Source organism: Natator depressus, chromosome 8, assembly GCF_965152275.1.
Source record: "Natator depressus isolate rNatDep1 chromosome 8, rNatDep2.hap1, whole genome shotgun sequence".
Taxonomy (NCBI): domain Eukaryota; kingdom Metazoa; phylum Chordata; order Testudines; family Cheloniidae; genus Natator; species Natator depressus.
In genome coordinates, this window is record NC_134241.1 from 54,331,099 (window position 1) to 54,357,728 (window position 26,630).

General features: G+C 41.6%; 1 protein-coding gene across 6 annotated transcripts in view; it reads left to right on the top strand.

The window, feature by feature from the left end:
• RGL1 (ral guanine nucleotide dissociation stimulator like 1) overlaps positions 1-26,630 on the top strand; it is a 159,064-nt gene that overhangs the window by 113,220 nt on the left and 19,214 nt on the right. For 5 of the 6 annotated variants that reach the window (XM_074961112.1, XM_074961115.1, XM_074961116.1 and 2 more), the window contains 10 exons: positions 241-425; positions 5,875-5,999; positions 6,974-7,189; positions 12,283-12,386; positions 13,735-13,819; positions 18,470-18,559; positions 20,885-20,971; positions 22,505-22,537; positions 24,398-24,519; positions 25,202-25,291. In XM_074961112.1, the coding sequence (XP_074817213.1) occupies positions 241-425; positions 5,875-5,999; positions 6,974-7,189; positions 12,283-12,386; positions 13,735-13,819; positions 18,470-18,559; positions 20,885-20,971; positions 22,505-22,537; positions 24,398-24,519; positions 25,202-25,291 (1,137 nt within the window). The remainder of the gene's footprint in view (positions 1-240; positions 426-5,874; positions 6,000-6,973; positions 7,190-12,282; positions 12,387-13,734; positions 13,820-18,469; positions 18,560-20,884; positions 20,972-22,504; positions 22,538-24,397; positions 24,520-25,201; positions 25,292-26,630) is intronic. The other variant, XM_074961113.1, reaches the window with a different exon arrangement.

Below are 26,630 nucleotides of genomic sequence, written 5' to 3' on the forward strand. Positions count from 1 at the left end.
GAGCACCTGTTTACAGTGGTGTATATAACACCACCGTAGTCAGTGGTAAAAATCTGTGTAAACGAGATTACAATAAAGCTCGTGCAAAAATGCCACCAAATCAGAACTTGCTGTTCACTAACAGCTGTGGTAATATATTACACTTATTCTGTACCCTCTTTACACAGGTATAAGTGACAAGTGGATTTTTTTATATACCATATATAATCAATCAGCTTTTTCCAATGTACTTCTTTTCAGTGCAATAGCCTCAATCTTGAGAGCCTGGCTTGACCAATGCTCTGAAGACTTCCGAGAGCCACCCAATTACCCTTGTTTGCAGAAATTGCTGGATTACCTGAAACGGATCATGCCAGGCTCTGACCCGGAGAGAAGGGCACAAAACCTCTTGGAGCAGCTTCAGAAGCAAGAAGTGAAAAATGAGAGTAAGTTACATTTTTGCACTGCTATTATTGCCTAATCTCCCAGACGATCCTGAAGAACTGAATTTTCAGGGTAAATTTTACAGGGTGTATGATTTTGATCTCATTTATAGTGATGTAGGTCAAGAGTGACTCCACTGAAACCAGTGGGGTTACAATGGATGTAGAATCAGGCCCACTGGAGTCTTGCTTAGCTGTTTGCTTGTTGAATCCCACAGAGATTGTATCTACCATAGGGGATGAAATACAAACATGCAGTGTGGAATCGTATGTCTAGTAATTCTGATCGAAATTTGGGAACTTCAGTATTTCTAAGAACTCTGCCAGTGCACAGAAGTTGCTGAAGCAGCCATGTAGTTAATTGCAATTGCATTCTCTGTCTTCAGAGTAAAACCACAGCTGCTCTCTAAATAGTTTTCTCATTAAATTAATTCATTAAAAATCCCATCAAATGTTACTATGCTGTGACCAAATGCAGCTTCAGTCACAAGCCTATTTGTCATGAAAGCTTCTCTTCCCAGTTACCCCCATGTCAAAGGAAATGTCTGTGGCTGTTTTTTCCTATTTAAGTGACAAGCTGCTGACATCCAAGGACAGAGGAAAATTTTACTTTACCAGGTCAAAGATCCACTGAAACAATAGTGAGCTGTAGTAACACACAAATGCTATGTAGTGTCAAACCTGGCACGTAGTCCGTACCCCAGTTAGAAAGTTTCCTGTGACATAATTAGCATAGCTAGAAAGTTACCGGAATTTGTGCAATGTGCAAACCAGATTCAATGTCCATCTTTGACAGATGAGTGAAAGGAAATGATAAACGGAATAAGAAGGAAGAAGGCAAATAACAAAAAAGTAGCATTTCATCTCACAAACATTACCTGCCGGATGTTTCAGAAATGAGGAATTATTGCATAATCAGACACACTGCCAAATGAATTTATGCATTTAAATCTGTATAAAAAGGCCTATTGCGTAAAATCCAAATGTTTTCCTCATAAGAAAAAAGGAAGTCTACAGTGTTGCTAATATGTGTCTAATGATGTTCTTTCCTGGATTTGGTTCTAGCAGGCCAAACAATGAAAGCCCAAAGGCTCTATTTTTTAGATCCAACTGTTGTCCAAAAGGAGCAGAAGTTCCCAGGCACTCAGCTCCTGCACTAATTTCCTGAAGTAACACTTGAAAAGGTTCCTACTTGAGTCACAGGCACTTCACTTGAATGAGAATAAAATTACTTGAATGCTGCAAGGATAAAGGCAGTTAATAAAAATTAACAAGTTATTTTGAGGGTCTGATGAGAGCTGCTTTATAGTGGTGACTCATTTTATTCCATGTCCGTTCTATGTCTGCTCACCTTATGTAAAACTGAAACAATAATTCATTTCAGAGTTCAGATTTGAATATATGATAGCATTAAATTATAACAATGATTATTATCTAATGCTATACATTGACATGAACTTTACAAATGTAGACCCGGATCTGGCAATCTGATTCATATGGGCAGACCTCTATGGGGCTTTGCACAGGTCCACCCTTTGTGGATTAGACTGCCAGATCGTGGCCATAGAGACTACATGTTCTCTGCCCCAAAGAGCTTGCAACTTAAAAATACGCAACCAGGCAAGCACAGGACAGCAGTTCAGGTGAAGGAGTGTATGGAGATTACTAGTGATGTCAGGAAGAGAATAGCAGGTTTAGAGAGATGGGTGTTAAAGAAGGATTTGAAGAAAGAGAGTGTTCTTCGCAGATGGGGACTGGGAGATTGCTTAAAGTGTAGGGACAACGTGACAGAAGGTGTGAAAATGAGAGCGGAAAAAGGAGATAAAGGTGGCTGTAAAGGAAAAGACTGGGGGGGGCAGGAAGGTGTGTAAAGGAAATGAGAACAGAGTTGAAGACAAGATTTTTTAAGATCTTGTGGGTGTCATGGAGTTGAATCTATGATTTAGGATGCAGAAAGGCAGTGGGAGGATTCCGGCACGGGGCAGTGTGCTCAAAAAAAGAGGAAAGAGAGGTGATTTTCATAAACTGTTGTAATGAAAATTAGGGCTGTCAATTAATCGCAGTTAACTCACGCGATTGACTTTAAAAAATTAATCGCGATTTATCACAGTTTTAAATGCACTGTTAAACAATAGAATACCAATCGAAATGTATTAAATATTTTTGAATGTTCTACATTTTCAAATATATTGATTTCAATTACAACACAGTATACAAAGTAGACAGTGCTCACTTTATTTTTTATTACAAATATTTGCACTGTAAAAATGGCAAACAAAAGTAACAGTATTTTCAGTTCAACTCATACAAGTACTGTAGTGCAATCTCTTTATCGTGAAAGTGCAATTTACAAATGTAGATTTTTTTTTGTTACATAACTGCACTCAAAAACAATACAGTGTAAAACTTTAGCGCCAGAAGTCCACTCAGTCCTACTTCTTGTGCCGCCAATCGCTAAGAAAAACAAGTTTGTTTACATTTACGTGACATAATGCTGCCTGCTTCTTATTTACAATGTCACCTAAAAGTGAGAACAGGCATTCGCATGACACTTTTGTAGCTGTCATTGCAAGGTCTTTACGTGCCAGATATGCTAAACATTCGTATGCTCCTTCATGTTTCGGCCACCATTCTGGAGGACATGCTTCCATGCTGATGATGCTCATTTAAAAAAAAAATGCATTAATTAAATTTGTGACTGAACTCCTTGGGGGAGAATTGTATGTCTCCTACTCTGTGTTTTACCTGCATTCTGCCATATATTTCATGTTATAACAGTCTCGGTCATCATGATGATCCAGCACATGTTCATTTTAAGAACACTTTCACTGCAGATTTGACAAAACACAAAGAAAGTACCAATGTGAGATTTCTAAATATAGCTACAGCACTCAGCCCAAGGTTGAAGAATCTGAAGTGCCTTCCAAAATCTGAGAGAGACAAAGTGTAGAGCATGTTTTCAGAAGTCTTAAAAGAGCAACATTCCAATGCAGAAACTACAGAACCCAAACCACCAAAAATGAAAATCAACCTTCTGCAGGTGGCATCTGACTCGAATGATGAAAGTGAACATGCGTCAGTCCACACTGCTTTGGATCATTGTCGAGCAGAACCCGTCATGAGCATGAACACATGTCCTCTGGCATGGTGGTTGAAGCATGAAGAGACATCTGAATCTTTAATGCATCTGGCATGTAAATATCTTGTGACACCAGCTACAACAGCGCCATGCGAACACTTGTTCTCACTTTCAGGTGATACTGTAAATAAGAAGAGGGCAGTGTTCTCTCCTGCAAATGTAAACAAACTTGTTTGTCTGAGTGATTGGCTGATCAAGAAGTAGGACTGAGTGGACTTGTAGGCTCTAAAGTTACATTGTTTTATTTTTGAATGCCGGTTTTTTTGTACATAATTCTACATTTATAAGTTCAATTTTCATGATAAAGAGTTTGCACTACTGTACTTGTGTTAGGTGAATTGAAAAATACTATTTTGTTTTTATAGTGAAAATATTTGTAATAGAAATAAATATAAAGTGAGCACTGTACACTTTGTATTCTGTGTTGTAAGTGAAATCAATATATTTGAAAAAGTAGAAAACATCCAAAACTATTTAAATAAATGGTATTCTATTATTGTTTAACAGTGCAATTAATCACGATTAATTTTTTTAATCACTTAACAACCCTAATGAAAATCCATTTCCATGTACTTATTTTTATAAAATATCTGCAGATAAGGCTGCGGCAGACATTTCCACATACCTCCTTTAGCTCTGTCAATAAATTGGTGTGTCTGGATTCCTGTCTCTACCTTCCAATAGTTCTAATTTGTTACCGTAGAGTCTTGTGCTAATGACTGGGAGACCTGATGTGAATTACTAGAGTTTGCAAGGTAGTGAACAAAGAGAAAACAAACATTTTTGGGGAAAAGGAAGAACCATCACATAATGTCCTTTAGTTATTTTGACAATTGCTTAGTTGTAATTTGATATGAAATACTTCAGAGATACTCTGAAATGTATTGTATATTTTGTCAAGCCTTAATAATCCAGACTTCATTACAACAGCTTTGCTGTTAAATCTTTGTTGAGAGATGGGAGAGTCCACCAATTTCTGTATTTTTTTGGACTAGATCTCCTCTTCCTGCAGTAAAATCCATGGGATGGGGACTTAGGGAGAATGAAATATCTTCATGGATCCTTTAGGTGAGATCCTCCCTAATCCTTGAGTGGTGGGGAAAGTTTGTGGTGGAATAAACCATGGTTTTCCCCCCAAACCTGGAGAGTCCTCTAGGGTCTTGGGGGAGCCACAGGCTGTCAGAGCCATCTGCATGGAGTCCCTGTCTCTCTGCACCAGCTCTATTTCCACACTCCCAAGTAATGCTGCTCCTGTGGAGTCTGTAAAGGAGTATCTTGCCATGGAGACTCTGCATCAACTTTGCAGAGCAGGAAGGAGAACCATATTGGGTTACAGAGTAACAGCCGTGTTAGTCTGTATTCGCAAAAAGAAAAGGAGTACTTGTGGCACCTTAGAGACTAACCAATTTATTTGAGCATAAGCTTTCGTGAGCTACAGCTCACTTCATCGGATGCATACTGTGGAAAATACAGAAGATGTTTGTTTTCATACACACAAATCATGAAAAAATGGGTGTTTATCACTACAAAAGGTTTTCTCTCCCCCCACCCCACTTTCCTGCTGGTAATAGCTTATGTAAAGTGATCACTTTCCTTACAATGTGTATGATAATCAAGATGGGCCATTTCCACTTATCATACACATTGTAAGGAGAGTGATCACTTTACATAAGCTATTACCAGCAGGAGAGTGGGGTGGGGGGAGAGAAAACCTTTTGTAGTGATAAACACCCATTTTTTCATGATTTGTGTGTATGAAAACAAACATCTTCTGTATTTTCCGCAGTATGCATCCGATGAAGTGAGCTGTAGCTCACGAAAGCTTATGCTCAAATAAATTGGTTAGTCTCTAAGGTGCCACAAGTACTCCTTTTCATATTGGGTTACTGTCTCTTCTCCCCAGCTTGATCCACACCAGGACTTCTATAGGACCCCAGGAAGGAGAGTATGCTACTGAGGAAATGTCCCTATGCACTGAATGTGGGACACAATCTGGCCCTTTTCATAGTTTGATTTTTTAGATTATAAGTGTACTGACTATCAAAGGGTGGATTAATGGGGTTCTGCTATAGGAGGGAGAAATTTTTATACCTGCAAGTCTTGTCTGTGTTGGTTGTAAATTCTTCAGAGGAAGGACTCTCTTCCATTATGTGTCTCGCTACAGTGCCTAGCACAATAGAGCCCTGACATCTGTTAGGATCTGTAGGCTCCACTATAATACAGATAAATAATGGTAATAATAAACAATGGCTTTAATGTACTGTTTAGCACATGTATTTTACCAAGTGATATTATGTTTTCCATGCTGTACAGATGGGTTCCATAGCACCTTTACTTTCAGCCTTGATGAGGAAGAGGGAATGGAGACTGGTGGGCCAGAAGAGTTCTCTTTTTTCCCAGAAGACCTTGTGGCAGAGCAATTAACATACATGGATGCAGTAAGTACTGTGTACATTTAGGGGGAAAAGCTACTGGAGAAAATGCCAGGGTACTTAGTGTTGTTGTTTTTTAATTTTTCTTTTAACTCATGTTAACCAATACAAATATAGTGTTCCAAAAAGCTGCTAGCCTTATCAGGGCAGCAACACAAAACTCTTTTAGGTTACCTGATCCTATTTCAGCCAGTTGGATTGCTTCATTCAGCCAAGGGTTTTTAAAATTGTGTGTGTATGAATATATATTGCTACTTCATGGCCTTTTTGCAAAAATCAAGGATAGCATAGTATATGTTTAATATCTGATACCTGTTGTGACTATATCTCACTCTTACATAGACATCTATAATTACTATGCTCATATTAGTCTGTTCTTGTGAATAGTATTGGTATATTTTGATATGCAGATAAAGGGGTGTGTGGGTGGGTGGGTGGGTGGGTGTGTGTACATAAATATACTCCTACTGTATATGTGATGTGTGTACACAAGACACGTTCCCCCCTCCCCCCCCCCGGCCCTCCCTTAGCTTTTTGCCAGCCAGGGTGGACAACATTTAAACCCCTACGCCAAACACGCACAAACAGTCGTTCAGTGAACCAAAGAGAAGAAGGCTGGTCAATCAGCATGGGGGTGGGGGGAACCCAGCTGAACGTGACAGTGGTACAACACCCCCGGAAGACGGCATCCAGGGCAACTGCCCAGCTTCCCCTCCCCGAGACCCAGCCGTGTGCAGCCTTCTGTTGGCTCAAACCAACTAAATGTTCTAAGTACTTTTTAGCTGACCATGGTACATTTCCATTTTGTCCTCAAGTATATATGGAGCAGAGTAAATTTTCATACCGGAGAAAATGAGCATTTATCTGTGAAGACACTCTCAGTTTTAGATCCAGCATACTATAAAAAGATGTATTTCTACATATTAACAACAGAAATCTCAGAGAGCCCTGTTGATTTACAAACCTCTTTCTTGTTCTAGAAGCTCTTTAAGAAAGTGGTGCCCCACCACTGCTTGGGATGCATCTGGTCTCGGAGGGATAAGAAAGAAAACAAACACTTGGCACCTACCATCAGAGCCACCATCTCTCAGTTCAACGCAGTTACCAAATGTGTCGTCAGCACCATCCTGAAGGGCAAGGACCTCAAAACACAGCAGAGAGCCAAGATCATCGAGAAGTGGATTCATATTGCACATGTAAAGCATTCGTTCTGTCCTGTTTCAGTTAATGGTTGTTTGGGAGGTGGGGTCATGTGCTTCGTCCACAGGTTATTTTTCATACTGATTCCTTTGGTGGCCTTGGGCAAGATCCTGCATTTCCCAATCCTGAAAATGGGGTTGTTAATGCTGCCTTATCACAGCATTGTGAGTGTTAATACGTGGATGATGCATGTGCTTCGAAGGTAGGAAGTCTGTGTCAGTGCTATTATTATGGTGAGAGAGGTTTGCAAAGTCAAACAATTAGTCATTTTTCTTTCCTAGGGAAGATTAATCTTCTTGAAGGAAGTGGAATTCTGTTGAGGTCCTCTTAAAGTTAGATGCATTAGGCCACATTTCCCAAGGAAAGTGTAACAAGAATGTACTAAGGTCAATGATGGTGCCTACAAAACCCCACATAGACTGGGTGGTTGCTTCTATAGCCCATTTGCTCACTCAGATATGTGTTTTGCTTACACACAGTCAAATGTTAATGAGTGAAGAGGATGCATGCTCATTTTTGTGTCCCCTTGTTGCATCCTTATTTGAAAGTTTGTCCCATTTGTTGTTTTGAGAGGAGAGTTGTCCAATATCCCTTAATTTTTCTGCCCTTTTACTCCTCTTCACTCCTTTTATTAAAGACCTCCACAGTGCTGATAACCTGCCCCATAATTTGGGACAGGCAGGGTCTGGATGAAGCTCCCTCTAGAGCCTCGGTCAGTCAGAGGGGGTCAATGGACAGTGATAGGTGTTCTCCCTTTGAGAGACTCAGTGCAATAATTCTGCAGCATTCTCTCTTAGTCCTTGATGCCATGAGAGTGCGGAGTAGGGGTGAGAAACCAAGTTCCATTCTAAGCGAGGGCCTTTCCATATGGTAGCACTCTGTGTTATTAATAGACCAGTGGACCCCCAAGGCCTAAATTTATTAATACTCATTTATCAACTATCCTGGAATGATTGCATCCCTGTTGATGCTTCATGACTTCTGAGTAAACTGTGTGAGATGATTCAGGGATAATCTTTAAATATCATAAGAACATAAGAATGGCCATATTGGATCAGACCAATGGTCTATCTAGCCCAGTATCCTGTCTCTGACAGTGGCCAGTACCAGAACTTCAGGGGGAGTGTTCAAAACGGGGCAGTTGGAGTCCTCCAACCCTGTCTTCTCATCCCACCTTCTGGCAGTCAGAGGTTTAGGGTTGCCTCGAACGTGGGGTTGCATCCCTAATCATCGTAGCTAATAGACATTGATGGACCTATTTTCCAAGAATTTATCCAGTTTTTTTCAACCCAGTTATAGGATGTTGTGATGGCAAAAACTATGGCAATGAGTTCCACAGGTTAACTGTGTGTTATGTGGAAAAAGTACTTTCCCTTGTTTGTATTAAACCTGCTGCCTGTTCATGTCATCAGGTAACCCCTGTTTTTTGTATTGTGTGAAAGGGTAAATAACACTTCTCTATTCACTTTTTCTATACCAGTCATCATTTTATAGACCTATATCATATTCTCCCCCCCCTCCCCCCCCCCCCCCCCGTCATCACTTTTCTAATCTGAAGAGCCCTAATCTTTTTAGTCTCTCCTTGTATGGAAGCCATTGCTTGCCCTTCTCTGAACCTTTTCTAGTTCCACTATATCCTTTTATGAGATGGGGCAAATAGAACTGGATACAACATTCAAGGGCTGGGCAAAGAAATGTGAGTAAAACAGTAAAAGGTGCTTCCTTTGTCCTTTGCTTTAATCCCAGTTTGTGTTTCTCCTGTTTCAAATGGGAAACTGGGCTTCTGAGCAAATGGAAACGATTTTGAAGGAATCAAATGCAAGTGAGATTCTATGCATCAGCTACCAGAAATACGAAATCCCTTAGAAATAATTCGTCTTCAACAGGTAATTGTAATTTCTTTCCTTCCCCATTTATAAATCCCATAAACTTAAAACATGAGATCACCGAACTAGATATTTTTCTTACTTAAACACAAACATATTTCAAAGTAAAGTAAATGGGAAGACAGGTAAATGATCAGATGCAAAATAGATAATAGTAATAGTAAAAGTATTTTGGGGAAAAAGCAGAAAAATTAAGTTATTGCTCATAGTATTGTGGTTTTGAATAACCCTTGACACTGCAATATATTTGCTTACTGAATCATTTTCTGTCTCCAGTGGGCATGCTCACTAGTTTGTAGTTACAGATTTACTCAAAAGAACAGAAGAAATGTTAGAACAGGCCGTCTGGTTCAAGATGCCTGCCCTTTCTTTGCTTCATTTTAATCCTGTTTCCTGGCTTTTTCTCCATACTCCATGTGTCTCTCGAACTCCTTTTTACTCTTTGCTTCAGTTGCTTTCCTTAGTAATTGATTCCATATGTTTCTCACTTGTTTGCATGATATAATTTTGTCTGAGTTCCTTTAGCGACCCGAGTTTCCTAGATTGTATCTTCTGTTGGATGCTTCATGAACTGTGTTCATTGAGGGCTGGGCTGCCGGCACTGAGATAGTTTTGTTTTAATGCTTCAGTGTTCCTTTAAAAATAAATCTAACATACATTAAAGAATCGTGGATTCTTGCAAAGAGATACAAAATAAGCAATACTTAAAAAATCAGTACAAATATTGAGTTTTCCAATCTTAATATGTTTTTATGCCTCTAGAAGTAAAATTGTTAGTATAGGCATCTAGACAGGTGGGAATGGATGGCTCAGGGAACTCTGCTGGCTGACTCTGGGCAAGTTGCTTCAGCTTTCTGTGCCTCCGTTTCCCCACCTGTAAAACAGGGCTAATGATCCCTCTTTTGTAAAGCACTTTGAGCTTGACTGATGAAAAGTGCACATAAGGGCTGGGTATTATTATGGGAAGTCTTTCACCTCTACACTGGCAATTCTAATTCAGCCTAAATCAGTAGTTGACCAATTTCTGTTATCATCTGATGGTTCTTTGATGGCCAGTGTGAAATGACTTTGATGGTATCAGTCTTGTTTTCTGGTACACAGGTGTCGATCACAAAAACCATCATCAAAAGGTATTAACGGACACCCTTGTTTGGAAGTAGAGGTGAAGCACTGTATGGAGATTAAGCTATTTTCTCATTCCTAGGGGTGATCCCTCAAGGACAGGGGATGCATATAGAGAGGGTAGTGGGAGTGGCAGGGGAAGTCTGGACTGTCACTGCCCACATCGTATCTGATCTTTGGACTTCAGCCTCCAGGACTGTCAATCCAGTATCTTTCACCAGTCCTAAATTCACACACACAATTAAATACTGCAGCCCTAGCTGAACCCATGAAGAATGCATGTGCACACTCAGTCAAGTAATTGCACAGGCAGAATGGCTAGCTACGCATACACTTACCTACTTCTAAATGGAATTGCTCATTTTGCGTGCACAAATGAATGTTTTGCATATTTAGGTGCCTGTCCTTGAGAATCTGCCCGTTAAAGTGGAATTAGTCACTAAAAAATGATTCTGTAAGTAAGGCAGTGTGGGGTTCCATGCTTATTGTCTGTTAATGACCTTCAGAGCCCATTAGATATGTTTAAAAGTTAAGATATGTTTTTTCTAACGGCCAGCACTTCAAACTCCACCTCGGAGCTAAAATTACTGAGCAAGAATGGCCAATTTTCTACATTAAAAATTTTCTTTAAAAATAAAAAAGGAATCACTAATTGCCTATTTATTAAAATTCCTTTTTTGAAATAAAGGTTATTTTTTAGTATTTCAGGTACAGGAAAGCTTCTGATTGTTTTATGTTTGTGTCTCTTAAAAAGAGGCAAAGCAATTCTTAAAAAAATACTTGAGGCAGAAAAATATTGGCTAAAGTTTAGCCTGCAGTGAATAAAATAAACATCTGAAAACATAGACCTATAATGGGAGTCCTGATGTTTTTCTTAAATACAGTGGAAGCTGTAAACTAAAGATGGGCCCACACTGGCACCTACTATCTCAACCTTTTTCACGTTTCAGGATCAGGTTTCTGGATCCAAACCATTCCCTATGGTTTGGGTTCTGAGCTGAGCCCAAACCAAGAAGAAGCCTGTTTTCTACTGTTGCCAAAGACCTTGTGAGAAAGCTGTTTTGTGAGATTTTGGCGCAAGGTGCCAGAAATCATACAAGAATAGCTTTCAAGCTTTTGGTGTCATCAGGTCTGACCCTGAACTTTTGAATAATGGCTTTGGCCTCAACTACAGTCTTTTGATACCAACCTTAGTACAAACCTAGCCCAAATGCCATCACCATATGCTCTGCTACTCTCTGATATTAACATTATAAGGTAAATTCTTAAACAGCATCTAAAGTTGTGCACAGCTCATGCTCATAAACATGAGTAACGTTAGAGTAACGTTAAAAATGTGACTTTTAATGTTAATATTGGAGACTAGCAGAGCAGGTGGTGTTTGCATGTGCGTGCATGAACTGCTGGGCTGTGGACACACTTTCATGAGTTCTTCGGAGAGCGGGTTGGTCACAGGCTGCTTGTTCTTTTTCCACCTCCTCCTTGCTTCCATATAAGCCTCTCTTATAATTGCCACAAAGATGTGGTGTGATCACAAATGGGAGGGAGATGTCTTTGAGCCCGTCTCTCTGTTCAGGTGTGCTCCCCCCTATGGAGAGGTTTGCGAGCTCTTACCTTAAACAGTGTACTCGCCGGAATATGTTGATCTTTTGTGTGTATTTTTAAATTGTCACTTAGTTTGGCAAGGTTTATCATTTTAAATTCCACTTGCAAATAGGCAGGCCCCAACTTTCCCCGGCAGGGGGAGATGGTAATTATAAAGTGCTTGTTAATAGGATAAAGTTTGTTTTCTTTAGCTTGACTTCAAAGACCCACCTCCACTAGTATTTTTACTAGGAGAGCTGGAAGCTATAAAAAAAACATGAAAGTGAAGAAAACAAGGATTAAGTGCCAAAATCTATAAAGGTTTTGGTAGGTGGGGAGGGAGAGGGGAGCCATTTTTGATGCCCTATGTTTGTACAGCTGCCTATAGAGTAGTAAGAATTCACTGCAGCTGTGAGATTAGAAAAACAGGAAATCGCCAGCTCACTTGTAATATTGATCTTTAACTCTCCTTTATTTTTTAATCCCTCCCTTTACAGGAATGTAGGATCCTGAAGAATTTTTCCTCCTTGAGGGCCATTGTTTCAGCACTACAGTCCAACTCCATCTACCGGTTAAAGAAGACCTGGGCGTCTGTTCCAAAGTAATCCTCCCACTGTCCTTTTATATCCTTTCCGCTATGACTGGCCCACAACAAAAACAAAGTACAGTTTATGCTTAGGGCATGTCTATAGTACAAACTTTTGCTGACAAATAATGTCGGCATAAGACCGCCACAATTAGTATATTGTTTGTGAGCGTGCATACTTGGCTTCCTGCGTTGGCAATGCGCATGCTCACCAAGAGTGCTTGTGTTGATGCACGGTGATGTGCACCATGGGTAGGTAGCCTAGTGTGCATCCCCCCACCATCCAATCCACTGTCTTTTGGGAAGTTTTTGGCAAAGCACGGTGGGGCAGATGTGAGTCATGCAAGGATGACTGGGAACACGAGGTCAATTTCCCAGCATGCAACTATCTCCGTTCCATAATGTTACCTAGATCTCATAATTTTCGTGCCTTTTTTAAAAATCCCACAAACCCACGCAGCCGTCCTCACTGTCCCCCATTTCTGACAGAAGCATGGAGCCTGCACAGCTCTGCACTACTGTCATAAGCATCGCAAGCACAGGATGTACAATCCTCTGGTATTTGCAGAGCTGTAAGAAAAAAACTAATCAGCATGGAACATGAGAATTTCTTGGAGGACAGATTGCTGTGGGACATAGCGAGAAGCAAATCAAGGTGATTGGTGGCATTCACGGGGTAGCTGCCGATGTTGGAGCACCACTTCTGGGCCCGAGAAACAAGCACTGACTGGTGGGATTGCATCATAACGCAGGCTTGGGACGATGAGCAGCGGCTTCAGAACTTTCAGATACTCAAGGCATGTTCCTGGATCTGTGTGCTGAGCTCAACCCAACCCTCCAGTGCAAGGACACCAAGAGGAGAGCTGCACTGACAGCAAAGAAGCAAGCAGCAATCGCACTGTGGAAACTTGCAATGCCGGATTGCTACCGGTCAGTGGGCAATCATTTTGGAGTTGGAAAATCCACTCTGGGGGCTGTTGTATGTGCAGGACCATTACGACTGTGACTCTCGGCAACGTGCAGGACATAGTGGATGGATCTGAAGCAATGGGATTCCCAGGCTGCAGTGGAGCACTGGACGGCATGCATATCCCTATTTTGGCACCATACAACCTTACCACGGAGAACATCAACAGAAAGGGTTACTTTTCATGGTTATGCAATCTTGCAAAATGCTGAGCCAGCAGCAATAGGAGTTGAGGAGGCTCAGCACCTCAGTGGATGGGTCTCAGTGCTGACCCACCTTTTACACGTTTGATTGTTGTCTAGTCCTTCATCGCTGTGGAAAACTGGATAATAATGATGTAGGCTTGATTTAGGGTGCTTTGTAATCAATAATTGACTTAATTCCTCTTCTGCCTAGGGACAGGATGCTGATGTTTGAAGAGCTGTCCGATATCTTCTCAGACCATGACAATTATCTGACTAGTAGAGAGCTGCTAATGAAGGTGAGAATGAGGCTGAGAGCAAGAGTTATGAGCTGTGTCAGTGCTGAACTCCGCCCTTTCCCTAACCAGTCGCCCAAACCCACCCCCCAGCTCCATTGTAGGGAGCCTTACAGAGCACAGTTCTATGACATGCAAGGAGTGTGCATGCCTGCTTCCTGTGTGACCTTTCTGCCCCTGGCACAGCAGAATTGCATTGATTCCACTTGCACTGAGGCCATACACAAATGGAAGGTTGGGATGGATTATGGGATTTGTCTACTAGTGAACAGGTGCTCTAGAAGGTGTTGAGGTACCTGTTGTCTCACTGAGGAGCGCAGCTCAAAGAAGTTGCAAAATAGCACAACGGCAAAGGATGCAGAAGTACTTCCCACAAATATAGCTGTTCTAGATAGCCTTTCCATTAGTCATAAATTCATCTAGAAAGGTTCGGTACTGACGAGCATAAAAAAATACAGAGACCAGATTCTCAGCAGCTGTAAATTGTCATAGCTCTTTGACTGCAGTGGGAGTGATGCCAGTTTACTCCAGCTGAGGATTTCTTCCAAGATGTTCGTCCAAACTATCCCCACCTTCTTGGAACTACAAAACAGGGCTGGGAATCTGGAAGGAGCAGGCTTCCTGCTGTGTGTGTGGCCAGAAATGCCACAGAACAGTCTATGCTGCAGTAGTCTGGGAATTCTGCTGTCAGACCGGATAAACCCTAAAAGTTCAGAGGTCCCTGAAAATGAGAGATACTGGCAGGGAAACATGTTGGTATGAACCTTCTAGAAACTAAGGGAAAGTTCAATTAGTTTTCTCTGAGCTCTGTCTAATTCACTCTGTTTCTATCCAGTCTATATCTAGTCTGTCTAGGAGTTTATCATTCACCTCAGCATTATCGTGTCAAGCACTGAGTTTTGGGCAAAGGTTCAGCGGTGGCGGGTGATTTTATTCAAACTTGGTGGGCAGTAGCTATTTATGAGCCATTTATCAAAACATTTTACAGCAGGTGAAGCGGTAATAAATATTGAGTGGAGTCCATATCTATCCAGAGCAGTTTAATTAACTAAATGTTAAACATCCCCGAGAACAGACCTGTTGGATCCTGCCAGCTCTTACTCTGCAAACCATTCTGAAGACAATGAAATGAGCTTATGGTGATCTCGCGCATCTGTTCTATTAACTTCGTTCCACTCGTGACAACCCCAAGACTTGCTTCAGATGAAGCCTGGAAGTCTCTCTTTCCTAATTGTGAGGACTGCCACATCCTTGAATAGTCTCCCCAAGGAAGTTGTAGCAGACTCATCACTTGAGACATCTAAAGCTGGAGTGGACCAAAACAGCTGAATATACTTTTGACAGGGCAGCATCTCTCTCCTGTCTCTTTTCTAGATACAAACTGCTGGGAGACCTTCTTCTGTTCAAACATCTTGAACAATTTATTAGTGTTCTCCCCATCACTTGTGCAGCATTGTGTTTACAAGCATTCTGTCCTTGGTTCACTCAGCCAAGAAGTGTGGAGACAGAAAGGATTTTCCCCCACGAGATCTCTCCTGGCTCTGACTTGCAAAAGCCTGCCAGTCTCTCTCTGTTCCTTTCAGCATTTCCTTCCTGTGACTTTTCTATTTTCTAATCTAATGAACTCATTAGCCTTTTGGGCTCTCCTCAGCCCATCCCAGCCTATCAATTAGGCACAGCTTTACCCCTCAGGTTTATTCTGGGGGTGATCATAGAATCATAGACTTTAAGGTCAGAAGGGACCATTATGATCGTCTAGTCTGACCTCCTGCACAACGCAGGCCACAGAGTCTCACCCACCCCCTCCTGTAACAAACCCCTAACCTCTGTCTGAGCTATTGAAGTCCTCAAATCATGGTTTAAAGACTTGAAGGGGCAGAGAATCCTCCAGCAAGTGACCCGTGCCCCACGCTACAGAGGAAGGCGAAAAAACCCCAGGGCCTGTGCCAATCTGCCCTGGAAGAAAATTCCTTCCCAACCCCAAATATGGCGATCAGCTAGACCCTGAGTATGTGGGCAAAGACTCACCAGTTAGACGTAATTAACATAATTGTTGGTCAGTGCTCAGAATGCTGGTACAGCTACTGTTGCCCAACGCTCTGTCACAGTACTGTATGGAATAAGCCAGAAGTGACTTGGTGGGTGAACCAAGAGGTCTTTCCATCTCTAAAATCTAGAGCACTACAAGCCTGCTGCACCATGTGCATGAGTATTTCTTCTGTGGTTTGTAGCTTATCATTTAAATCAGCTTTCATACCAAATGATGAGAGAGTAACCAATGTGATACCAATTTTTAAAAGGGCTCCAGAGGTGATCCTGGCAATTACAGGCCAATAAGCCTGACTTCAGTACCAGGCAAATTGATTGAAAATATAGAATTATCGGACACATAGATGAACATAATTTGTTGGGGAAGAATCAATATGGTTTTTGTAAAGGGAAATCATGCCTCACCAATCTACTAGAATTCGTTGAGGGGGTCGACAAGCATGTGGACAAGGGGGATTCAGTGGATATAGTGTACTTAGATTTTCAGAAAGCCTTTGACAACGTCCCTCACCCAAGGCTCTTAAGCAAAGTAAGCTGTCATAGGCTAAGAGGGAAGGTCCTCTCATGGATCGGTAACTGGTTAGAAGATAGGAAACAAAGGATAGGAATAAATGGTCCATTTTCAGAATGGAGAGAGGTAAATAATGGTGCCCCCCAGGGGTCTGTACTGGGACCACTCCTATACTGATAAATGATCTAGTAAAAGGGGTAAACAGTGAGGTGATAAAATTTGCAGATGATACAAAACTGCTAAAGATAGTTAAGTCCAAAACAGACTGTGACGAGCTACAAAGGGATCTCACAAAACTGGGTGACTGGGCAACAAAATGGCAAATGAAATTCAATGTTGATAAATGTAAAGCAATGCACATTGGAAAGCATAATCCCAACTATACATATAAAATGATGGGGTCTAAGTTAGCTGTTACCACCAAGGAGAGAGAGATCTGAAAACATCCACTGAATGTGCAGTGGCAGTCAATAAAGCTGACAGAATATTGGGAATCATTAAGAAAGGGATAGATAATAAAGACAGAAAATATCATGTTGCCTCTATATAAATCCATGGTATGCCCATATCTTGAATACTGTGTGCAGATGTGGTCGCACCATCTCAAAAAAGATATATTGGAATTGGAAAAGCTTCAGAAAAGTCCAACAAAAATGATTAGGGGTATGGAACACCTTCCATATGAGAAGGGATTAATAAGACTGGGACTTTTCGGTTTGGAAAAGAGGCGACTAAGGGGGATATGATAGAGGTCTATAAAATCATGACTGGTATGGACAAAGTAAATAAGGAAATGTTATTTACGCCTTCTCATAACACAAGTACTAGAGGTTACCAAAATGAAATTAATAGGCAGCAGGTTTAAAACAAACAAAATGAAGTATTTCTTCACACAAAATGGAGGAACTGTGGAACTCTTTGCCAGAGGATGTTGTGAAGGCCAAGAATATAACAGGGTTCAAAAAAGAACTAAATAAATTCATGGAGGATAGGTCCATCAATGGCTATTAGCCAGGGTGGGCAGGAATGGTGTCTCTAGCCTCTGTTTGTTTGCCAGAACCTGGGAATGGACTACCGGGGATGGATCACTTGATGATTACCTGTTCTGTTCATTCCCTCTGGGGCACCTGGCATTGGCCACTGTCGGAAGTCAGGATTCTGGGCAGGATTCAGACCTTTGGTCTGACCCAGTATGGCCATTCTTATGGGAGTCCAGGCTACTAAGTTCCATTTCTGTCTCTGCAACTTACTGTTATATGACCTGGGCAAGTCACTAAAACTCCTTGTTTTCCCCAGCTATAAAATAGATGTTGTATTACTCATCTATCTGATAGGAATGTTGGGAGTCTTGATTAATTAACATTTATAAAGTACCTTGAGATCCTACAAAAGGAGCTTTACAAATGCAAATTATTATTTATTGTTGTTTTGGGATTCACTAGAAAAAGGGGGTCATAATCTCAGAAATAAATTAATGCCATAAGGCAAAGGCTACAGAACTGTTATGAAATATGGCTCCCATTCATACAGTTATTGGAAAACCTAAATCCCTCAGCCTCAAATTGTGAAAATCTAAAACAAACACTTTTATTTCATGAATGTCTCCTTATTACTCAGAAAACTGTAGAGGTTAGTCATCATATCATAGTCACTGTATAAAAAAAGAAAAACACCATTGTGTTACATAACAGAGGGGGAGATGTTTATTTGTAAAACTGCTGATTGTGAAATAAGTTAGAGGTCTAAGGACAAAAACCCAGAAGCTGGGTTCGGATGAAATATATGATGCATATTCAAGCTTCTTGAATTTGAAAGTGTCAGTTGATTTGTGGTTCTTCTAAGCTTCGCCTGGGCCAGGACTGTTTTGCAGACAAACTCCCTTGTGGGAATTTGGTACGATTGTTTCCAACAAACCCCAGAAGTGCAGAAGCATAAATGTTGTTTTGTTTTGTTTTTTTGAAACAAGCAAAAAAGTTAAGCTCACATTTCTGAACCTCAGGGCAGTGTGGATTGGGCTCAGTTGGGTGAAATTTCATGTATTTCAATCCTACCAATAATGTCCCCCATTAATTGCCCTTTCATTCACTCCATAGGAAGGAACATCCAAGTTTGCAAATCTGGACAGTAGTGTGAAAGAGAACCAGAAAAGGACCCAGAGGCGGCTTCAGCTCCAGAAAGATATGGTGTGTGCAGCATGCTGTTCTCTCTTTTCTCTGAATTTATACCTGGGATAATCCCATCTGTAGTGAATTATACATAGAAGCAAAATCCAGAAATGCATTTTAAGAAAAAGAGCACATCGCACATTATACACTTAAAAATTGTAAAACATGCATTACACCATGCAAAAACCCTAGAGTCAATGCAACAGTGAGGGTGATCAATCAAGTACACCGTGTCAAGGAACTTAACAGTGAAGATTGAACACTCAGCCTTAACTCTGTTCCTTTTTACATATGACCTAAAATATTCTTTCTGCATATATTTCTATGTATTAATAAACAGACATTACAGTATAAACCAGAACATGAACAGGAGTTTGTAATACATCTTTATGTACTGTACAGATATTATATGGTGGGTGCTGAACTGCCAAGCTGTAACAGCATCATTGTATGCAGTGGTGTTGTAGCTGTGTCAGGTCACAGGATATTAGGGAGACAAGGTGGGTGAGGTAATATGTTTTATTGGACCAACTTCAGTTAGGGAGAGAGACAAGTTTTGGAGCTTATGCAGAACTCTTCTTCCAGTTTCCCAGCCCTGAAATAGAGCTCTGTGTAAGCTCAAAAGTGTGTGTCTCTCACCAGCAGAATGTGGTCCAATAAAAGAGATCACCTCCCCCACCTTGTCTCTCTAAGCTGTCACAAGGGTGACCAGAGAGCAAATGTGAAAAATCGGGACAGGAGATGGGGGGGTAATAGGCACCTATATGAGACTAAGCCCCAAATATTGGGACTGTCCCTATAAAATCGAGACATCTGGTCACCCAGCCTGTCACTGAGCAGATAATTTGAGAATCCCAGCTGTCCTGTGCTCCAAAAACTCTCATAAATTTACTAAAATGCCACAGGAAGTATATTTACAAAACATAAGTATCTATCAAATGCCTGAAATAAGGACGTGCTGATGGCTGTAAAAGACTGCAGGAGTTGGAGGAGAAGTGGTGGTGCCAGAGTGTTTGCTGTTGCACCAATCGCCACTTGTCTGTCCACAGCAGGAGTAAACAAGGGTGCCTAGAGCTACTTCCTTCACTTCCACCTCCATCTACCCAGTGCCCAGGCCAGCTTCTCAGGATTGGATATAGGACTGAGGTCTTGGGCCTTAATTTCAAGACTTTCCGAAATTTATTCAAACCGCTGCATGAGACAGCAATAAATGATTGATGGCTGTAGGCAGATGTCCATAGCCTCTGACTGGCTGGTTGTCTTTCCTAAGGAAGCATAGGAGCTCTTATTCAGACTCCAGTAGCAATCGCTATTACCCTTTAAACAAAGCTGTGTGAAAATAACCAATTTTTACATGGTAAAATGTTTACTGCAAAAAACCAAACATTTTATGGTATTACAGGAAAATTAGTTCTGGTCAAGGGGAAATTGTCATTCACTTCAGTGAGTTCATGAAACACACAGGCACTCCCAGGATTTTTGAGAGATCTGCTTAATTTTTATGGAATTTGGACAGATTTTTACAGGAGATGATTCCATAAGACGTGCCTGTTTCCATTTTTGCCAGTGAAAACTGCTTTTTACCCTGATGAAACTGGAATGTTTGCTGAAACAAACAGCTTTCTCAGACAAACTGACTAGGAGGAGAGATCTGGAAACTGGAGGAAATGGAAGCAAAAACTGGCTTCCATTTTGGTTGACTGGCAAATATATGAATCTTTTTGCTGGTTTTAGTAGCAGTGAGAATTTTTTTCTCACTGATGTAGAAACAACCCTGACTCCAAATAAGGTAGAAGACTTCGGAAGATTGAAAGTTGAGTCCTGAGTTAATTAGAACACAGTGATTATCCCAAGGAGGACGTACCCAGCTTGGAAGGAATGTGAATGTAATCACACAATTTTATAACTTCATTAAAAAGCAAAGACCCACCAAGATGAGCCATAGAAAAGGCCTGTTTACACAAGGTGTTAGGAGCCATCTGCCCAGTCTGAAGGGAGCTGTGGGATGCTGGCATTTGTGCTCCTTTTAGCATATTTTACACTCATTCCAGCTGTAGGACAGCAGTAGGAATTCTGTGTGCAGGAACTAGTGTTGCAGAGGCCCTGAATATATCCACTCTTCAATATCCAGTTGTTCATTTGAATAACAATGGCCCCATCCCACTCCCATTGAAGTCAATGGCAAAATTCCTATTGATTTAAATGGAACAGAATCAGGCCCAGAATTTTACTGCAGGCTTTCAGCTGACTACTCTCTCTATAATATTTTATATCATAATGTAGCGGCTTGAATTCATAGCCTCTCTCTGACAATTAACCAGACGCTGTTCTGATTGTCTGCAGGGAGTCATGCAGGGTACAGTCCCTTACCTTGGCACCTTTCTTACAGACCTGACCATGCTTGACACAGCGCTGCAGGACTATATAGAGGTAGGTTTGTGCAGCTTCTTGAATTCTAACCCCTCTCCCTGCAGTTGTGATAATTGGGCCAGCAAATTTACTAGCCACCACTAAGGACAAATCTTGATGGTTCTGTATGTTTCGCTTTTGTCACATCCTCGTATGAAACATTCACAGACTTATAGAGGAGTTTGCAATGTCAAAAGTTATAGATGGGGAGGATGAGCAATATTTTTATTAGGAAAAAAAGATCTCTACTAAATTTAATAATGGAACTTATTTACTAGGGCATTCGTAAGTGTGGTACTTTATGCTCAAAATTTATATTTTGCTTGAAAAAACCCTAATGAGAGTATAAAAGTTTTTATTATTTTATTTTAATTAAAACTTTTTAAAAAATATAAACTTCCATCTTCTGTGTTGGGAAACTCAATACCACAATTTTGTCTTAAGTTCAGCTCTTCAGCTTGAGAAGTTAAGTTCTTCAACATGGTCTTAGCTCATTTTGTAATCATTTGAGCACTGAAGGCCTTCGTGGGGAAGGATTCTCCCTCCTCTTCAGCTGGCCAACCTTAGTGTAGGCAGGGAAGGACAGGACCAAGAGATCCTGACCAGGGGGCAAAGGTTCCATAGCATTCCAAAGGTGAATAGAATGGATGGATCTGGCGGCGAATGAGAGAACTGGACAAATCACAGGTGAATTATGAGTGAATGGGACACGTGTGGCCAGGTGAGTGTGACCAAAGAGCAATGAGAGAGAATGTGGGGGGTGATTTGCAGGAAAATGGGTTGCACTCTAGAGCCAGCATTTTGAAACTTGACTGTTTGAAGTTAGGCTCCTAAATCCTTATTTAGGCACCTGTATAAAAATGGTCTGATTTTCAGAAGTTTTAAACCCCTCAAATCCCAGGGAAGTCATTGGGAGCTGCAAATACTGAACACCTTTGAAAATCAGCATACTTTTTTGGGTGCTTAAGTATGGAATTAGGAGCTACACTTTAGGTATTCAAGTTTGAATATTTTGGTGTTGGTGTTTGTAGTGAGGATGAGTTAGAATGTTTTTGGCTGGGCTGGTAAATTTTCTTGATAGTTTTGCAAGGATGATCTAAAGGAAGCAGCTATGACTCAGAATTAAGTTTTGTGTGTATTCTGTACTGAGTTTGTTTGCCAGATGTGTGTGTACACGTATCCATGTGTGTTCACTTGGTTCTTACAAACTCAAGGTTTGGGAACACTGGCTTGAGCCACTTATAGTGCTGGCAGAAGTCAAGCAGATTTCTCACACACACAGTTCTGTCAGCACACATCTGCCAGACCTGAAACATGCTATACCTGTTCCAAAATTGGAATTTCCTACTTAATCAAACTGCCATTCAGTCCAGAGACAGATCTCCAGTAGGGACTACCATGCAATCAGAAAACTCAGGTCTCTAGAAGGTCCTTGCTCAAAGAGACCATATGATTGAATTCCGTATTTCTTCCAATCTTTGACTTTATTACACTGCTGTTGAATATATTCACTTTGGATTCTTCAGTCATCCCTGTTTTCTTTGCTTCATACAGGGTGGGCTGATAAACTTTGAGAAGAGGAGACGGGTAAGTCTGAACTTCTTCCATGACTAGCATTTTGCTGCCACCCTGTTGTACAGAATCCTGCTTGTACTTTACTTTAAGACAGGGATCGGCAACCTTTGGCACGCGGCCCATCAGGGAAATCCCTCAGCCCATGCCGCTTCCCGCAGCCCCCATTGGCCTGGAATGGCAAACCGCGGCCAGTGGGAGCTGTGACTGGCCAAACCTGTGGACGTTGCAGGTAAACAAACTGTCCCGGCCCGCCAGCGGATTTCCCTGATGTGCCGCGTGCCAAAGGTTGCCGATCTCTGCTTTAGGGACTTACTCTTTTCCCCTGGTGCATTCCCAAAGACCATTGACTTCAATGGGAGTTACCTGCAAATAAGGATAGAACAGTAAAGCGCTATATGTGTGAGTCCACGCAAGCCTGAAGAGGGTGGGGTGTGAAGGAAGGACTGCCATTAATTAGATGGGTGCTACAGGGGAAAGGAAGTCCTAAGCACTAGGCAGTATATAGAACATTTATGCATGGGGACTGTACGTTCACTGCCCATGAGCATCAGTAGAAGAAGTCTGTTATCTCCTAAATCCAATGTATCAACAGCAGAACAGACCTGCTAGTAAGTGAAGTTTGCTTTTTAGAAAGCGTAGCATGAGTCTCGTAAACTTCCTTAGTTTGCTGCATTAATCTGCTTCATTGGATCCAAAGAAAGGATGCGGGGGAGAATGAAAGGGTGATATGGGGCGGAGAAATAAATGCTCTCAGCCTGCCCTTTCAGTCTGCCCTGCATTGGTTGCACAGATAAAGAGGTAAAGAAAAGCCGCGTAGAAGACAACATGCTTGGGTCATATCTGTCAGAATAAAGACAAACCAAAGGCAAATCTTTTCAGGGACTCAGTGCAGACTTTGATTTTGCTGTGATAGGGCCCATTTCCTTACTCTTAACTGATTCCCAGCTCCATAAACCACATTTTAAACTTCCCTTTTATTTATGACTGGGTGGCTCAGGGTATTGATAGTGAGGCACAAAAGCTCCTGTGACTAAGTCACCAGCCCAGTTCAGCCCAGACTGGAAGCAAATGAAAGTTGTTGCCATCTGATGGTTGATGGGTAGTCTCAGTCCAGTTCCTAGTTGCTGAGTCTGCCCTGCCTTCTACCCTGTGCTGTAATTTACACCTCAGCAAAGCATGTGTAAAACCATACCAAATCCGAATTCTCCATTCAGTCACACCAGAAGTAGCATAACACACTCACATTACACAAGTATAAATGGCTGCACAATGTACAAGGCAGTGGAAGACAGATTTCTTCATCAGTCATCACTATGGACACCCTTGTTTGTAGTCTCAGCAATGTAAGGCCCAAATAAGCACAGAGAATGAACTCCCTCTAAGGGTGATCCATCTGGGTCAGGGATGAGGTATGTGAGTGGGACAGTGTAGGGAAGCTTTCACTGCTGTTTTCCATGATGTCCCTAGTCTATGACTTCAGTGTGCAACACTCTCATTCTGGCATCTAATGCCAGTGCTAAACTCACATTAGAGTTTGTCTCTCTCAAAATCAGTTATACTGAAAGGCAGAGTTCCTGGTGTTGGAAGATTGTCCTATTTTTCCATATTTTAACCTGTGGAGCTTTGTTGAAACCTGCAAAAACCAAAACCTGTTCAGGAAAACAAAAGCCAGATTTTGTTGTTGAAAAACTGCTTTGTGGTGTCTAAAATTGCCTGGGTAGTCAGTTAAGAATGAAGCAGTCTTTAGTTTGTCCTGTGATTATTGGTGCATGTGTTCTGCCCACTTATCCTTACTTTGTATGTGCATGAGTCTGTATTTGGCTTTGTTTTGGTTTCTAATTAAAATTCCTATTTGATTATTTGTTTCCTTAGGAGTTTGAAGTAATCGCCCAAATTAAGCTCTTGCAATCTTCCTGTAATAGCTATTGCATGACGCCAGACCAAAAATTCATCCGATGGTTCAGGAGACAGCGGCTATTAACAGAGGAGGAGAGGTGAGACTATCGATGCACTCAAGGGAGCATGTTTTTCATGTCCAGCCTCCCATCTATGTGTATGAGCTATATCTGGCTTAGATAGTCTCATAGTATTTAAATAGACTGTAAATCAGGGATACAGCACGTATGTGTGCCTTTTAGCACACAGCTGGTGAAAACTTGGTTAACACTTTGCAGGACTTAGTTTTGAGATTGGGAATTTGGTTTTCAACTTTAAAATGTTATAGCGTGTTGTGTCTGACCTGTTGGTCTGTGTGTGTGCTTACATATACACTCAGTATTACCTAGAGGTGTGAACCTATGATACATACTTCACAGTACTATAAAATTCATCGTCAAAGGACACCAAATTTCAACTCACACAGAGTTATGGTGTTCAGTCCTGTCCTGCACTGTATAATCCCTTTTCTTAGATTGCTATTATGATAATAGTTAATATGATCAAAAAAACACATTTGAATTCTTTTTAAACTATTGTAAAAAAAAAAGCAAATACTCCTTTCCTCAAGGTAAAATGCGTGCATGCTGATGTTTGTTTCTCTGTGCTGTATTGCGGTAACCTCTTGTTGAAGCTGGAGTAACTGAATATCTCTCTCTTTTTAAATTAATATATAATTTAATAATGATAATAAAATGATATTTAACTCTTTCAAGTAAACAAATCTTCCCTGTTGCATAGTTATGGCCTCTCCTGTGAGATAGAAGCAGCTGCTGACACTAACACCACGTCACCGAAACCTCGGAAGAGTATGGTGAAGAGACTCAGCTTGTGAGTATGCCAGAAGGGGTCATGGCATCTAGTGAATTAGTAGAGGAATGACCTGAATAAATCAAACAAGAAAAATGTATTCCACCAGACGAGGAGCTTGGCAGGGAATCTGATCATGTTAAAGGGATATTGTCAGCTAAAAGTTCATAATTACATCTGAAACTGTTTACTAAATTATTGTTCCAGGTAATACTTACAATGACTACAGCTGAAAAAGATTAGAAACAAATCATTCAGTGGTTACCAGCCTTTTTGGGGTATAGGAGAAGTAAAAAATTTAGGGCCCACTTATAAACTCAGTGACGTTGATGTTGTTCAGAAATAACATCACCAAATACAATGGAATTACACCTGTGCAAAAGCAAAGTAAATGAGATCAGACTGTGGCCCACAGTTGGTTTAACTTATTGTGTGTGCAAAAATTTCCTTCAGAATTGTAACATGCAAATTAGAGCCACCTAAAATAAATATATATAAAGTCTCCATGTGCTGCCCTCACACCCTGCCCTGAGCTGCAGCTCCCATTGGCCAGGAACCATGGCCAATGGGAGCTGCGGGAGCAATGCCTGCAGGCAGGGGCAGTGCACTGAGCCACCTGGCTGCCCCTGAGCCTAGGAGCTGGACATGCTGGTCACTTTCGGGAGCTGCCCGAGGTAAGCGCCACCTGGAGCCTTCACCCCTCCTGCACCCTAACCCCCAGCCCTGAGTCCCCTCCCACACCCAAACTCCCTGTCCCAGAGCCCACACCCCTCACCTTCCTGCACCCCAGCCCCCTGCCCCTTTTGCACCCAACCCCCTGAGCTCCCTTTTGCACCCAAACTCCCTCCCAGAGCCTACACCTGCTCCTGCACCCCTGCCCCAGGCTCAGCCCAGAGCCCCTTCCCACACTCCAAACCCCTCGGCCCCAACCCCCAGCCCAGAGCCTGCACCCCAATCCCCTGCCCCAGCCTGGTGAAAGTGATCGAGGTTGGGGGAGAGCGAGCGACAGAGGGAGCGGGGGATGGAGTGAGCGGGAATGGGGCCTCAGAGAAGTGCTGGGGCAGGGGCAAGGCCTCGGGAAGGGACAGGGGGCCGGGGAAGGGTGTTTGGGTTTGTGCAATTGGACAGTTGACAACCCTAAAATCAGCCTGTAAGGTAGGTACGTACTATCTACCCAGTCACCTGTTCAGTCTAGTTCAGACAGGTGACTATGAAACATTGCTTAGCAATTCAAGCACAAGATTGTGGGGAGGGGAGAAAGAACATGAAGCCAAGAGTTGACTAAAGAGACAAAGATTAGGGAAAGGAAACAATAAAGAGAGAGGATCTGAAGGAATGTAGGGAAAACAGGGGTAAATGG